The 17,021-nt window shown below is 38.2% G+C and overlaps 1 protein-coding gene across 3 annotated transcripts in view; it reads left to right on the forward strand.

Moving 5' to 3' along the window:
* Positions 1-17,021, forward strand: part of AR (androgen receptor) — a 162,506-nt gene that overhangs the window by 18,736 nt on the left and 126,749 nt on the right. The window contains exon 2 of one of the 3 annotated variants that reach the window (XM_033849385.1): positions 13,802-13,817. The exons of the other annotated variants lie outside the window; for them this stretch is intronic. Within the exon in view, the coding sequence (XP_033705276.1) occupies positions 13,802-13,817 (16 nt within the window). The remainder of the gene's footprint in view (positions 1-13,801; positions 13,818-17,021) is intronic. 3 annotated transcript variants of the gene reach the window in all.

The following is a 17,021-nucleotide window of genomic DNA, read 5'->3' on the forward strand; positions in this document are numbered from 1 at the left end:
TCTCCTATAAACCTGGTTTCATCCTGTAAAGCCCTGAGCTTCAACTTGGTCCTGGCCTCTTTGAACCCTGTTCCACAGACTCCAAGCCCCTTTCTCTTTCAAGGCAACTGCTCTCCTCTTTGTCCATTGCTGTCTCCCTTCATCTACTTTTGCCATTTCTACTTATTCAGTCTGCATCCCATGACTTACATAGCCTCCCCCTTCTTTCTATCATGCCATCTCCCTCCCATCAGAATCTTCCTCACAGCCCTTCACTTTGCTGGGCATAGGAGCCAGGGTGGATCCAAAAGGGATGCTTCTTGGATGACTTTAAAAGGTTGGTATTAAGATTTTTTATCAGTGGCAGCAGTAACTTGTTCAGACAGCCATATCCAGGACCTAGAAGAAATCAGATAAGCCAAAATTTGCTTGAAACTGGCAGGAGACCTAGGCCTCTGCCTTCCTCCCCACCACCTTCTTTTATTGAGGTATAATTTATTTATAATATATGTCAATTTCAGGTGTACAACATAATGATTCTATATTTGTATATCCTTTCCCTTTTGCATTCAGTTTTAGATGGTTTTCAGAGGATATGGTGGCTGGCTTTGTTATAGCCAATTGATATGTGAAATGGTAGAGGACTGGAAAATGGGAGTGGAGCCATTGGACATGTTTGAGACTAAATGATTCAAATTCCTGGGAAGTATAAAGTGCTTGAAAGTGCACCAGGTACTTTCAGGCATATTGTCTTCTCAAAACCAACTTGGAGGTAGGCACAATATGGATCAAAATCCTCATTTCACAGATGAAGTACCTGAGGCTGGAGGCAATTGAGGGACATTCCATGGTAATTTAGACAAAAAGTGGAAGAACCAGGACTTGGACCATGTATTTCTGGTTGTAAGTCCTATTTTTTTTCAAGCTCACTGTACAGATTTGCTTTTGAATAAATGAATGAATGAGTATACATTTGATTTGGGAACATTATTTTCAACTTTGAGTTAAAGATTTGCTCCATCCTTTGTGGATCATCATTTTTATTATCAGCAATATCAGTCTTGTCAAATGATAAACATTTCATTCATTAATTCACTAATTCATTCTTTTATCCATTAACATATTTCCTGAGTGCCAACTTTGTAACTGACCCTGTGCTGGATTCTGAGGATGAAAAGAGAAATAAGACATCATCTCAGGTCTGAAAGATCTCAGAGACTGGGGACTGACATCTCAATAGTAAACATAAGAACAGATGCTTATGAAATAACATTACCCAAATTTCAAGTCATATCCCTCTTGCATAGTGAGTATGGCCCTCCTAAAAATGTAGATGTCTTTTATTTTGGGTATATGAATATGAAGTTTTAATGAGTAACTGCTTTTTAATCTAATCCTATCTTCCTAAGAACAAAAGTGAAAGTTTCAGTGTGTGTGTGTGTGTGTGTGTGTGCGTGTGTGTGTGTGTGCGCGCGCGCGCGCGCGCGCGCGCGCGTCCACACGTGCGCGCGCGCTGTGGGTTGGATGTGTGATGATAGATGAGAGCTAGGGCATTGCCAAGTAGGAGCTATGGGGGCAGGTTAAGTTGTCCTAGTGGGTTCCAACCCAGTGTGTATGTATTATGTAGAGGATCAGGGTGACAAGGATTGTTGTATAAGAGCTGATCTTAGACTTTTTCCAAGTAACAGTCAGCAGAACTAGAGCATCACTATTTCACTTGCTTTGAAAACATGACACTTAAGGCTCTTTCCTAGTGTGGGTAAACTAATTATTATCAGATATTACACATTTTGAGCATCTCCCTCTCAGTGCTAGGTGTATATCAAGGTATTTTCTTGTTTAATCTTTAATCTGATCCTAGACGGTTAATGACTTGTTCAAGGTCATACAATGAGTAACTTAGTGGACTTGGGATTTGAATTTCGGTTTTCAGCTTTTTGTCCTCTGGCCTCACTGCTGTTTTCACTATTCCACACGACTTCAGCTTTATTTTTCATAGAGACCATTAAATCTATTCTCCATTAGCCAAAGCTTCTTGCCTCCCTTCAACATTATTCTTCTCTAGAATGTTCTTAAGAAATCTTCAGAAAAACTTTTACAACCTTCATGAGTACTGTGGCCCAGAGCTTAATCCAGGCTTTTAAGTGTCTTGGTTAACTGTAAAATGGAAAATCAAAGTCTTAGCTACTTCAGGAAAATTAGTTTGGGATGTGAATTTCATTGGCAACTTGTCATCTCTATTTTACTTCCTTAGCTTCGTAAACTTACCCACAATGTTCTCTGAGAGCTAGTAGTAATGAGAATGATGGGGAAAAGCTTCCTTCCCTTCCCTTCCAAGAGCCCTTCAGCCAAGGCCACACCCCCTCCTGCTTCCCTATTTTCTGTGCAGACATGGAGGTGGGAGCTAGAAATGAGTTCCTTTCAGCACTGAGTTGATGCCAGGGTTTTCTTTTCCTTCCGCTGAACCAAAGTGGGAGGAGAAGTTGAATGATTACGAGGAGGACCATGAGTGAAGAAAAAGGCAGGGGTACATGAAAGAGCAGTGAAGGTATGCTTCAAATACCAGGATTTGTGTCCAGACTTTGTTGGTTACTATCTGTGTAACCTTGGACAAGTTAACAGTTGTGAGTCAGAATTTCCTCATCTGTAAATTAGAACATAAATTCTAATTTTATAGATGAAAGGATAAGTCTAAAAGTGTTTTGCAAACTCAGAAAGGGCTTATAGATTTAAAGTGTTGATTTTGTATGGTCAAAAAATTATGCTACTCTTCACTGATAAAACCTTGTCCTGTTTTTCCTAAAAGCCTGAACATGTGTGGCTTAAGGGGTGGGTCTTTGCCCCTGTACCAGCCACATTACAGATGTAGTAACTATGGGCTGAGGGCAGTGGACTGCTTAAGCATTGAGAAAGTGTAAAAGGAGGGTTACACATTCAGGGGTCAGCAGACGGCAAGTAAAGAAGACCAAGTCCCTCTCTCACTCTCCAAAGCCTCTCTTATTTATTCAGACTTAACATCTGAGGCTTGTTTCAAGTAGGCATGTCTATCTGGGCTTTTTTCCTTATTTGTATGTAACAGGCATTTGTTGACTTGGTGAAAAACATTACTCTCTTTCCACTTCTAAGGATTAATTGTGCTTCTCTTCTAGACATCAATTCAAAACAGTGAGTTGAAAAGGGTCAAGCTTATACCAAAGAATCAGAGATTATCAGAATTTAGAGGGGACTCTGGAAATCAGTACCCTTTTATATGGATTGGGCAGGAAGAGGGATTAGACCAAATTCACAAAACTCATCATAGCACATTCAGATTGGAAATCAAGGGCTTCTACTCCCACATCAGTACTAGATGCTCTTTAAGGCCTTTTTCAGTTCAGAGATTCTGTGATCTCCATGATTTTTACCCTTTCTATAATACATTGGGGACAATGGGATCTGAGATTCCAGCTCTAGCTAAAGTGGGAATATTTCCCTCCCCTCCCCTTTGTTTTTTTCAAGGACCTAGAAGATGGAGGAAGTGTGATTATCATGTGTAATACCACTGTCCACATTAGATCATGTTTGTGAATTCTGAATTAGCAAAGAAATGATTAGCATGGAGAGGGCATGTTTGCTTTTCTGCCCCCTTCCTTCTCCCACTTTGTGCATACCAATAAAATTTTTCAGCTCTGATTTGCCAAACTGCTCTCTTCTCCTGTAGGTGTTAAGAGCAGAGAGGGATTCCTCAGAGGTCATCTCTTTCATCTTACTGCCTTTGCAAAAGCCTGCCTCCAAGGTGCTGGAGGCCTGCTTTGAACAGGACTTTGTACAAGTATACCAGGGAAATGAATGCAAAGTGCTCCTGACATTCCTTGTCACTTTTTCCCATGATACTCTGGCCTCACAGGTGGGAGGTTTTGGTTGAAAACTTGGAACTCAGTGGTGAGTGTTGTAAGGTTTGGACTGTGACCTGTGGGATGCAGCCACACCATTATCTATTAGGCATATAGATTAGCTTGCTTATTAAGCTGTTTTAGTATTAAGTGGTTTGAGGAAGACTACAGTGTAGGTGGGGGATTGTGGTGGGGGGTGAGCAATTCATTATTATTAACATGAAAAAAACACTATCACCTAAACCAAGGCTGCTTTTCTCATGCACATTGGCCTGCCTGCAGGACTCTTAGGGACAGGAAGCAGCATGCTTTGTGTCCTCCAGTTTTCAGCCTTTGTGCACAGGATAGGTGTGAGTTTCTGCACATGTATTCTGGTTTAATGCTTATATGTAATTGTGTACCAGACTCTGTGTGTTTCTCTATATGAATCCATTTCTGAACAGTTGTGGCACAGAGACCTAGAAACAGCGTCTAACTCTGTGTACTCTCCGAGTGCGACCATGGCTCTTATTTTGTACCTGTGTCTCCAAGTTATGCATCTTACTGAGTCAATGTGCCCCTGTGTCTTTTCTTCCATTCTTCTGTTCTTGTGTCTCTGTGCTTTCCTATATTTTTTCCCTCTGGTTTTGGACATGTTTCTATCTTTGTGGACATCTCTGACTCTCAGCCCATGTGTCACTGCGTCTATGTATATAGCTCTTTGTTCCTGTCAGTGTATGAATTTCTACATCTGGCTGGGTCTTCGAGTGCCAATGCAAGCCAATTTTGAGATGACCATTTCTGTTTATGTATTAGCCCTTCCCCGTGTGTCTCCTTCTCTGTGTGTCTTTTTCTTTGCCCTTAGTGTCCCTGTCTTCGTGTGTCTTTTTATGTGTACGTTTTGATGCATCTGTGTACTTAGTTCATGTTTCTCTGACCTTGTATACTTGTGTCTTGCTTTTCTGGGCCCTTGTAATTTTTGACTTCTTTATGTTTCTGTATGCATCAGTTGGAATTGGCCTGTTATCTTTTTTGTGCATGTGCTTTCATTTTAGCTTGTGTGCATCAGCTTTGGGAAGAACTGTCTATGTTTGTAATCTGTTGTGTATGGTTGTCTCTGTGTGTGTCCCTGTGTGTGTATTTGACTGTATATGTAATGGTCCATGTATCTTTCTGTTTTTCTGTGACCAGATATTTCCATGTAGCTGTCTCTCTGTTGTTTCTGTGTTGTTGGCTATATCTTTGTGCATGTGTACCCATTGATCTCACAAGATGCCCATCTGCTTTCTGAGGAATCCACTGGATTATTTTGTGAGATATCTCAGATATGTTGAACTTACTGTTTATTTTGGGGCTTTCTAGCCACCATGGTACTTAGGTGTGCATTGATACTCAGGTCTGCATAATTCTTCATGTACGATGTCAAAAGAGTAATTTAAGAATTGTACATGTTGTGTCTTTATTGACAGGACACGTGTGTGGGGAGAATTGTTGGTAAATGAGTGGTATTTAAATTGTAAACCTTTTCATGCTAATTTCACTGTGTCAGTGAATTAAATTTGAAAGGACTGGCTGTATAAGATATTACATGCTTTTAGAGAAACTCAGCATACTGATGGTAGAGGAGGCATCTATTTGTACTGTGAAGTCTTATATGTGATGTTCATTACTGGGTTAGAAGATGTTACTTCTCTGGTTTTGTTTGGCTTTTTGTTTTGAGGAGTTACTACAGATGGCTCTGAGGTGGACTTAGAGCACAAGGAGTATAGACACAATGGAGAATGAAAAATGACAGAGGGATGAACATGTTCTTCATCTGTATGGAGTCAGCTGGGGGCTCAAGATGGAATTCATAGGAAATGGAATGATGAGGGCCACAGAGAGAAGCTTAGCAGAATCCCATCTTTCCTTGTCCTGGGCTGCTGTGTTCATCCAAGGAAGGCAGTGAGGGAGGGGCAGGGATGAGGAGGAGGCCAGTCCTCCTTTTTTTTTCCTGGTAGAAGGTGATCTCCTGTATTTAAATTTAAGTTCTTTTGGTTTCTCTTTCTTTGCTTGATATACTCTTTTTGGTGTTTGTTCTGCCACTGCAAGAAGGAAACTTCCAAATGTGGTTCACCTGCTTATTATACTTGTTTCTTTGCAAGATATTAAAGAGATTGTTAAATGTCACTGCAGCTGTCATATAAATTGATCCATTGATGTGGTCAGGGACCCTTTATGGCAGTTTTGCACTCTTCCCAGGGTACCTGTGGTCCTTTATGGGGGCAGCCATGATTTTTCTGACGTCATCCTTTATTCATTTATCTAGTGTGTATACAGAATTCTAAAGAGTACAGTTCCTTCTCAATTATGGTAAGCATTGACAAGGAAGTGGTCACTAGTAGAGGACTAGGCTCAGTGGGAACATCTAAGTTACCTAGGTATAGGAAATTAATTTGGTACTATGCTAAAGGAATATCTATCTAGAAGTCAACTGTTTTATGATTAATAAGGAGATTCCATAAGTATTTTAATCTAATCCTCCTATAAGATTATAGGAAAGATAATTAAAATATTTTAAGACAATTAAAAATTATCAAACACCTAGACATACTATTTATATACAATTGATATGATGATTAAATAATTGTATCTGTTTATACGCTCTTAACTTAGTTTGATATACTGAATGTAAAATAATGCAAATAACAAAACCAAGGGGTAAAATCTATCATATTTTATAATTCAGACAGTTGATTTTTTCTTCTGTTACATTGATTTGAATACAGAGGAGTCTGTGGTCCTGGATTCCAGTCAGAAGATGGAGGTTTGTATGTAGACTCCACATTCTAGCCAACATTGATAACATCAAACCTTGATTTCCTCATTTGCATATGGTCATAATAAAGACTATCTCAGTAAGTACCAAATGACTGCATATGACAAACTTTTCACTTATTTAGGGAAAAATAAGAAAAGTAAGGGCAATGGGTAGATATTTCATAAAACAAAATTTATTCAGTTAAAGTAATATTCTGAGATAGTCTTTTGCGGCAAACCCTGGTCATTTTGTTTTGTTTGGGAAAATACTGATTTGGTTTAATTCTGCCTTTTCTAGGGAGGGAGGGTGAGTATTGGGTTGAGGGGGAGTCATGACTTTTCTGAGATTATACATCCATGGTAAAAATAATGTTTTATACGTATGGCATAAAGTATCCAATTTTGTTAACAACAAATATTTAAGGGACAGGTGTTAGGACCTCAGGTGTGTAGGGACTTCCTTGCTTTCTTTTTAACCTTTTGTAAAAAAAAAAAATCCAAATCAGAATATCAAGTAAAATATCATTCACAAGAATATTATTATAAAGATACTTTTCATATCCTCTAAAAGAATGGAGGTTCTAGACGTTGGTCCAGTTATTGATAGAATATTAGATTAAAAAATTCTAGTATGTAAAAGAAAAAGGACAGCTTCTTGTGATTTGCTATGAAACATCAATCTAAATTTATTTTTTCTATTTTACTAGTGTGATAGAAGCTGGATTTCAAGTTGTAAGTAGATCATTAGACTGCAAGGTAAGCCTTGAGCCTTGAGGAACAAAACCAATCAAACTAGTCTATCAAATCACTTTTCAAGGAGGAAACTCTGCCATTTATTTGGCTAGTTCACTGTACCATGGGTAGTCAAAAATAGTTCATATACTCAAATCAGCATTCTGAAATTTGTTCTGCTGTACTTAACTGCTTTCCAGGACCATCCTACCTTATTTATTGCAAAGTTATATATGTGTAAAGCGCTCTGACATTTTAATCCTCACAATGACCCAGTGAAGTGGGTAGTAATCTTAATGTCCATTTTATAGAAGAAGAAATTAAGACTCAAAGACATAAATGAACTGGACTAGGGTTCTACTGCTAAAATGTGATGTAGTAAGGATTTGAACCTAGCACATAGTCATCTTCCTATAAATATTTGTTTTATGATTATGTAGAAGTCTGTTCACCAACCATGGTCTCTGCTCTCTGAGGTTAACCATTCTACAAAGCAGAGACTGGAAGGCCATTCAGGTAAAGTGTCTATACTTTTCAGAGGGCCATTAGTAATGCCCAAGTTAAGGAAAAGCAAACAGAGACAACTGAAATATCGACACCTTCAGAAAGTACTTGTGAAACAATTAACCTTTGATAATTTGGCTTTGTGTAAGAAAGGTGGAGTAAGATGGAGGAACCAGTTCTTCTCTGGATCAGTGTTTATTTATCATGCTCTTCTGAAGTCTGGGCCAAGAGTCCTATTTGTTCTGAATAGCCCCATAATGTTTCTCCATTTGAGGACAGCAGATTTAGCACAAATGGATTGGTTTTCTGGGTAGCACAGAGGGCTGCACTGACTGACTTTTAAAAGTCCTTCCCAACCCTTCAAATCTGTGACATTTTCTCAGGATCATCGGATCCCAAGCCTTCATTTGTGATACCATCTCCATTGCTTTTGTGATTAACAGCACAGGGCTGCAAGCTGACCCACTGGGGGTATGGACTGAGGCTCCTGCCCCCACCCTTTGACAGATTTTTTTTTTTTTTTTTTTTTTTTTGCGGTACGCGGGCCTCTCACTGTTGTGTCCTCTCCCTTTGCGGAGCACAGGCTCCGGACTCGCAGGTTCAGCGGCCATGGCTCACGGGCCTAGACGCTCCGCGGCATGTGGGATCTTCCCGGACCGGGACACGAACCTGTGTCCCCTGCATCGGCAGGCGGACTCTCAACCACTGTGCCACCAGGGTAGCCCTGACAGATGTTTTTAATACCTTCTCATTGTATATAAGGAGCCATTGAGGCTCAGAGACATTGAGGCTCAGAGTGGTGAAGGGACTTTCCCAGGGTCACACAGCTAGTTATTGCAAGAGTAAATTTGTATTTCGAATTTGTAGAATAGGTGATTTTATCCCTGGTGTTTTAGTTTATTGTGAAAGTCTTAAAAAGGAAAATTAGAAGTAGCACTTAAAATATAATTGCTCCAATTAGTGACTGAAGATCCCATTAAAATAAGTTATTGTCATCTAGGAGCATTTTGAGGAGAAGAACTTTTCCGTAGTACTTGTCAGTAATACTTTCCTGTTTCATAGTTCTCTTGGGACTGTTGATCTAGGGTAGTATTCCTGAACATCATTCATTCCCAGTGAACTTCAGCTTCACAGGTTTTGACCCTGCCTACCACTTCTACTACTCTGTACTTAACATTTTTTATTGACTTGCCTTTTGCACTTAATAAATTTATTTTAAAAAGAAACTTTCACATAAATATTGTACATGAGAAACCAGGATTTCCTCCCCTACTTAAAAAAAAGATTATAGAAAATTTCAAAAGTACACAAAATTAGAACAACATATAATGTTCCCCCATATACCCATCCCTAGATTCACCAATTATCAACATTTTGCAGTTTTTGTTTTGTCTATTCCCCACTCACTTTTTTTTCTTGCTGCAGTGTTTTAAAGCCAATCTCAGACTTATTTCACCTGTAAATACTTCAGTGTGTGTCTCTAACAGGTAAGAACTTTCTCTTTTTAACATAACCATAAAATTATCATCACACCTAAAAATAATAATAATCTCCAAATATCATATAATAGTTTGTGAGAACCTGTGCTCTTAATATGCTCATTAAAATGAATGCATAAGTACTAAAAGAGTTTACTGAGGTGCCACCTTAACTCATCTCATCATCTCACCACCAGTATAAGTTTCACAGTTGAGGAAACATTGCTCTGAGTCTTACAGATATTGAAGTGGATAGAATTCCTTTCCATTCTCTGGGTACTATTTTCCTCATCTGTAAAACATGATGGAAATGTATGAAAGATAAGAATTGATAATGTCTAAGGCTCCTGCCAGCATATTAGGACATATGTTCTTCTAAGTGGTGATTTACTTCACTTCAGCTCTGGAAGGCCTATTGAACACCACCCGTAGAAGGTAGTTTGGTAAAAAAAAACACTAGTGACTAAGTGTGTTCCTTCCTGACATGTCTTCTAGATGGTAATGAGTTCCAGCTTTTCCTCAGAGTTGAATTTGGCTTTCATTCCCCTTCTCCACCCATCTTGTCAAACAACAGAGGCAGCACCTATTTATATACTTTCCCATAAGACCGTATTCCTGAAAACACCTTTTGTCAAAATGGAAATATATTCAAGTGCCTCAGTGACCCATTGGACTAGTTTAGACGTGTGTGTGCTTGGTGCTCCCAGTTGTTGCTTAGGCCCACTCCCTAATCTGCTGAGGACTTTTGTGCCACCCAGCTGGGAAATGACTGTCATCATAGCTCAATTATTGCCTCTCAGCTTTCCTTCACTGTCTTTGCAGCAGAGGCTCACATCCCCAGAACCTTGATAGTAGTGTTGAGTTACAAAAGCTTGAGTAAAATGTAGTACTTCTAGATATCTCCCAATTACTTCTCAATCTTTAGAAGATAAACTCTCTTACAGAAGTGCTACAATTAATCCAAGTAAAAGAAAAGATGTAAATAAAGCTTTCCTTCTTCATACATGTGTGGGAACTGCTGGGACAGAAAGAGTTAGCCTAAGGACTTGTGATTACTAGCAAAACTCAGGGCAGAATATTCTACTTCTCAATATGAGGTAAAGATTACAAGCTGAAGTTTCTGACTTTCTGGTAGCGCCAAGCGATATTAAGCAAAGTAAGAATACCCTAAAGATAAACCCCAAAAATAGAGCCAATTTTCTTTCTTTCTTTCTTTGGGGATGATGTCTGACTGGTGACATTGGAAAGGGTAAGGGAAAGACTTTTTTGTAACAAAAAAAAGTGCGGACAGCAGAGATATCTACTAATTGCACTCACAGGGTCCTTATGGAATCCTTATGGGCCTACTTTCAAGTGCATTGGATGTATGTAGAGGAGAAAGATTTGCTGAGGTTATGAGAATTGGGCCAAGAATTAACACATTTTTGAATCCTCAAGAGGTAATTTACTGGACAGTGGAGGGGGTATGGTGGGGTTAGTAAGAGTATTTGTGATTATGTTTTAAAAGGAGAGGGAGCGAGAAAAGGAAAAACTGGGTCATCCATCCATTAAAAAGAAACCTTGAAAGAGATCCAAAAATCCTTAGAAATCCTTGGCTTCTTAAACATGATAAGTGTTTGTTTGTTTTTTTCCCCCTGATAATTGTAGAGGTCAGAGAGTTCTGTTTTCTGTTGCAGAATGTTGAGAGGATGTAGAAATAACTGTAGGTAGCTTAGCTCTGGCATAGGGCAGAACTTTTGCACTATGCCTTTAGGATCTGTTTGAATTTATACAATATGTGGCTATGCCAAATACTCCATGAATTATCAAAATGGAATATCATTGCAAATGATAGTGCTTTTGTTTAAATGAAGAAATGGAATACCTGTGGTCCGGTACCTAAAAGAAGGCAATAAGGACTTTTAGAAATTTCAGTGCTATACTGAGAAGGGCTTAATATGGAAGAGCCATCATCTCTCCTCTCCTTGTAAGTCTGACTGAAAATAATATGGAAATTCCATTAGCATCTCAGAAATGTAATTGCCAACATTTTAGCTTGATAGTGACTTCAGATGTTATCTCCTTTACCCCTTAACACTTGGGTGTCTATTTGGGATGCGCTGCATCTGTTTATGTCATTTGCTTTTGCTTGCATAGGAAACTGGTGTGTGTATGTGTGTGTGTGTGTGTGTGTGTGTGTGTGTTTGTTATTTTGGTAAATATCAGCTCATTTTTCAACTAAAGCTTTATTTGTTTAAGTTTCACATGAAGAGGCAAGGAAGAGAAGAACACCTTGTCAAAGCAGAACGAAAGAACAAAAAGAGTCAAAGAACCTATTTCAAATGTCCAAGAAACTTGTGGGTTTTTATGTATATTACACAGGAAAGATTTTCTGTCATCTGGTTGCCAAACCAGAGGCCAGGAGACTTCGAATGTATACCAAAAACGTTTCTATCTTCAGAAAGAAAAATAATTGCCTTTCCACATCAGCAATATGGCTGCAGACCACAGTCTTCATGGAGAACTGGAATATGGGTATTTTGGAATCTCTGGTTAGAGTAGGCTTTTAGTTCAGTCCCTCAGTGGTACTCCACTAAATTTTCTTTTTCCTTTTTGATTGTTGCTGTGAAAAGAGGTGACAACCGTACCTGTATTTAGTTGCATTGTGTAGTTGACAAATAGAGCTCACTGTTAATTTAACCCAGCCCTAACTTCCTTGGCATTATACTCATCTTCTGCTGTGCCTGCTGATGAGCTGCCATATTGAGTATATACATGGACAATAAGGCCAGGGAACTGTGTTCATAAATTAAATAATGAGCTGGTGCCTTGGGAGCTATGCTTTAAACACTTACTATTTCCCTTACTTAGCGAAACTTCTCTTTGGAAAGAAAAACACATAAAGGTAGAAAAACAGGCTGGCAAGAACCCTCTTCCCAATACTTACCCAAGTTGGGATACCCTGGTCTCAGTCTCATAGGTCATGTTTTCAGCAAAGTGGCCCCCAGCAGTGGAGGATTTTTTTTTACAGAGTCTGGTTTTTGGAGCTGGTGAGCTGAGAGCCAGTAGAGAGCGTTCTTCTCAGGCAAATACACTAAAGGGGAATGTTTGCTGTTGGAAATTTCAGCATCCTTCTGTAGTTCTCTCTTCATTGTAACATCTGGCTGTGTAACCTTTATTTTCTTTTCTACTTTTCCTCTCTGAAAAAAATTGATGGTGGATTTTCATATGAGGCATATTGCCTTTTTATAGCTTTGTAGATATAAAATGTACATACCATAAAGTTCACCTATTTAAAGTGTACAAGTCAGTGTTTTGGTATATTCACAGAGTTGTGCAACCATTATCAAGTCAATTTTAGAATATTTTCATCACTCCCCAAAAACTCTGTACCCATAGCGGTAACTTCCCATTTCTCCCTATCTTCTCCAGCCCTGGGTGTCCTCTATTGATTTGTCTATTCTGGACATTTCATATAAATTGAATCATGCAATATGTGCCTGTTTGCATCTGGCTTCTTTCAGTTAGCATAATGTTTTCAAGGTTTATCCACATTGTAGAATGTATCATTTTTTTATGGCTGAATACTATTCTATTGTATGAATGCACCACATTTATTTATCCTTTCATCAGTTGACAGACATTGGGTTGTTCCCACTTGTTTGCTATTATAAATAATGCTGTCGTGAATATTTGTATATATTTGTGTGGACGTCTGTTTTCATTTCTCTTGGGTATATACCTAGGAATGGAATTGCTGTGTCATATGGTAATTATGTGTCCAACCTTTTGAGGAACTGCCAGACTTTTCCAAAGCAACTGCACCATTTTACATTCTCACCAGCAGTTTATGAGAATTTCAGTTTCTCCACATACTAGACAACACTTGTTATTGTCCATTTTAGTTTTTTTTTGTTAATAACTATCTTAGTGGGTGTGAAATGGTATCTCATTGTGCTTTTGATTTGCATTTCCCTTGATAGTTAATGATGTTGAGCATCTTTTCATGTCCTTACTGGCTGTTTATATATTTTCTTTGAAGAAATGTCTATTCAGATCCTTAATTGGATTATTTGTCCTTTTATTATTGAGTTGTAAGATTTTAAAATATATTTTGGTATGTTTGTCTTTTTAAGGATAGTACTTTACAGTTATATGATATTTTCTAGTGTAGTTTTATTGGTGCTATGTATTTTAGCTGCATTAGCCGCTTTCCTGGGTATGAATGCCAGTAAAATCTGAGTGACCTTGGCTTCCCTGGTGAGAATGCAGCCCAGGGACAGAAATTTATCAGAAATGTATCAGAAATTTGCCACTTAAGCCCCCCACCCCCATCCTTATCTGGGACAAGGAGAATCTACATTTAAAGGTCTGTATTTTTTGTTGTTGTTTTATTTTTTATTTTAGCTTGGCTGTGTCTGGGACCTTTTCTTTTTGTTTTGCCTTGTGCATACTTGAACAGGGAAGGAATGGCATGAGAAATTGTGATAGAAAAGTGTTTATGTTTTATTCAAATCAGCATATTTATGTTGGTTTGTGTGACGGGTCAGGTGGCTGAAGAAATCTCTCATTTTAAGCTCTGGGATACTTTGAAGTACCAATAAGACATACACAAACGTGTATTTGCTTTATGTATGGTTTCTATGTACTTGTGTATGAAGCAGTGGACATGAAGAATATCCCCTCTTTGTTTTAGCAATTTATATTGGTGATTTAAAAATAAAATAATGGAAAGTGGAAAGTCATAGAACTCCACGTAAGAAGAAATAGTTTTGTAATCCCACAGACCTGAGTTTCAAATATTGGTTTTTCTATTTCTTAGCTGTGTCCTTACCCAAGTTACTTTGCTTCTCTGAAAGCAAATGAGATAGATGAAAACCTACCTTCTCAAATTACTGTGAGGACTAAATAAGATAATGTATGTTAAAGTATCCGGCACATATGTGCCCAATAAGCTAGCAACTATTTTTGTATTTGAGGATAGGGGCAAGTGGGTTTATTAATGGGAAACTGTACATTGGTGGTATAACTCAATCTGGGATGGTAGCAGAGAGTCCATAAAACAGAATAGGCTGGAAAAATGAAAAGACTTTGAGCATTTATTTTCTCCTTTATCTAGGCATAAGTGCTCGGTAGCTACTGACAGTTTCTTCTCCTGATTATCTGACTTTTTGAGGAGACTATTAGCCAGCAGAACTTTCTTGTAATAATAATCTCTTACATTTATAGATTGTTTTGTGTTTTTAGAAGTACTTAATGCTCCTTATTTCACTGTCTTCTCGTAAACAGCCTCTGAAGCAGGTGTGCAGTCAGTATCAATTACATTTTTCAGATGAAATAACTGAGACCCAGAAACATTTAGAGATGTGTTTAAATTCACCCAGCAGTTCAGTGACAGGATATGAACCAGAGTTACTAGTATTATTTCCCAACATAGCTCTTTTTCTATGCATTATGTTATACATAGTAGGAATGCATTATGTTGCCAGCTTGTTTTCTTAAAGATCCTTTCAGCGGCCTTCCTTGGGCAAGATTTTTCACGGTTCCATGTCTGTTAGTGTACCTATAGAATTGTCATTGAATATCTTAATACTTCAGGTGGTCCTGGTGAACAGCTTTGCCCTTTAGAAGAACACTGAAAACTGGCAAAGGCTGCAGAAGAGTAGGTGCCCAGACATCATTTTTAGGGCTGGTAGACTTCCTACTGAAGCTATTTGCAAGGCTACTTTGTATTACCTAAAAGCACTACTTCAGAAGGGTGTTGTGAGATCAAAATAGACACTTTAAATGAAGAAAAGACTGTAAGCATGGGTGAAAATGTGGTTGATGATTGCCTCGCATTACTTTCTTTAATGTCTAGCGAGCAGTCCTTGGAATGCTATTTCAACAAACCTTGTATAATGTAGAAGATACTGTTACAGATTTCTAACACGAAGCTCATAAATCTGCAATTCTCTGCAATTCTCTGTCGTCCTGGGCACATGAAGGAGAATTTATGAGCTTCAGGTTTCTACATAGCTATTAAACAAAGCATATTTAATCTGGTTAGAGCTCACACTGGCTCTTGCTTGCATGCTTGTGCTGTTGTTCTCACTCTTGCTCTCACTCTCCTTCTTTTTGGTTAAAAACAACAAATAAGTTTGTTTTCCTTCAGATGTCATCAATGCAAACATTTGTAATTTTCATCTGTTAGTTCATCCCCTTGCAAAACAAAATGGCAGCACACAGAAGATTGCAAAAGTTGGATTAGTTCCTTCTCTGAGTGTTGCCATAAGTCGTCAGTTTGCTCCTTTTTCTTAAAGTTGGCACCTAACCCTGACAGTAAAGGTAGGGTGGCCATTTTTTGTCTTTTTTGGCCTTTCCTCAGCTGCCACTCAACAGTTCTCACACATATTTGTCATATAGCCTACTTCCCTAACTCCACAGGAGTTCTTAATTCATCTTAAGCAGATAGCTGTCTGTCTTTTTCCTAAAGATCCCCAAGGAAAACAGGCATCTCCAGGGGAAATCTAGTGCCTCACAGTCCTGACAGAAATTTGTTCCCAAATGCTAACCAAAACCCTTTACTTCCATTTGCGTTTTATTGTGTTTAGGGAGATGTATAACCTAATAATAATGATTATATTGTACACAATAATGACTTTAACAAGTAGTAGTATCTTTTGTCAAAAAATATACAGAGTTTTAGATTTCTTTATTATAAACCACTCAACTATGGTTTAAGAACAACTATGAATACTAATTTTGTAATAATTTTACCCCATAATTTTGAAACTTATAAAGTCAACTTTAAAGTGTTACTATTATTCTGGCCAAAGGATGGAGGGTTTGTCCCTAATTACTAATCTATAGTCTGAATGTTCATTGTACTTTTTTGCCAAATCTAAAGATACTATCTTTGCCTGACTTTCCATGGTCTTTTGGACTCTAGGTCTTGCCTTAAAAGCCTCCTCTTCAGATCGGCCTTCCCTGTCCACTCTATTTCAAGCTAACTTTCTCAGTAATCCCTGTCATAGTATCCTGTTTGTTTCCTTTGAAGCACGTATTCCGATGTCTCATTATAAATTAGTTTGTTCACTCAGTTACTTATTATCTATCTTCCCCACTAGACTGTCAGCTCTATGAAGGCAGAGACCATGATCCTTTTTTTCACTACTGTATACATTCCCAGCACTATCAGAGTGTTCAGCACATAGAAAATGCTTAGTAAATATTCATTGAATGAATAAGTCATAAGGAAGAGTTGATATTCTCTTAGTCGAATAAATCTAGGTCAAGAATTCTCTACCTTGGTTGCACGTGAGAATCTTTAATAGAACTTTAAAACAATGTCAAGGCCAACCCAATCTATTCCAGGTCTACTTGGGAATGTCTATTTTTTAAAAGGACCATAAATGACTCTAATGCATTTCCAGAGATAAGAACCACTTATTAACAGTGTAAAATCAGCTTACTGGCTGGATGAATTTCAACAAGTCACTTTATTTATCTCTGCCTCCAGTTTCCTCATCTGTAAAAATGGAAATAATAGCTCACAGTGTTGTTGTTGTTTGGCACATAGCAGGCACTCACTGAGTATTAGTACCAGTCAGTCAATCAAAGTCAATCCTCCTCTCCTCTTCTCTCCTTACAATCAATAAGTCAGTCAATCTTCAAGATAGTTAATATTATCCCCAGTTTATAAATGAAGAAACTGATC

Source organism: Tursiops truncatus, chromosome X (assembly GCF_011762595.2).
Source record: "Tursiops truncatus isolate mTurTru1 chromosome X, mTurTru1.mat.Y, whole genome shotgun sequence".
NCBI lineage: Eukaryota > Metazoa > Chordata > Mammalia > Artiodactyla > Delphinidae > Tursiops > Tursiops truncatus.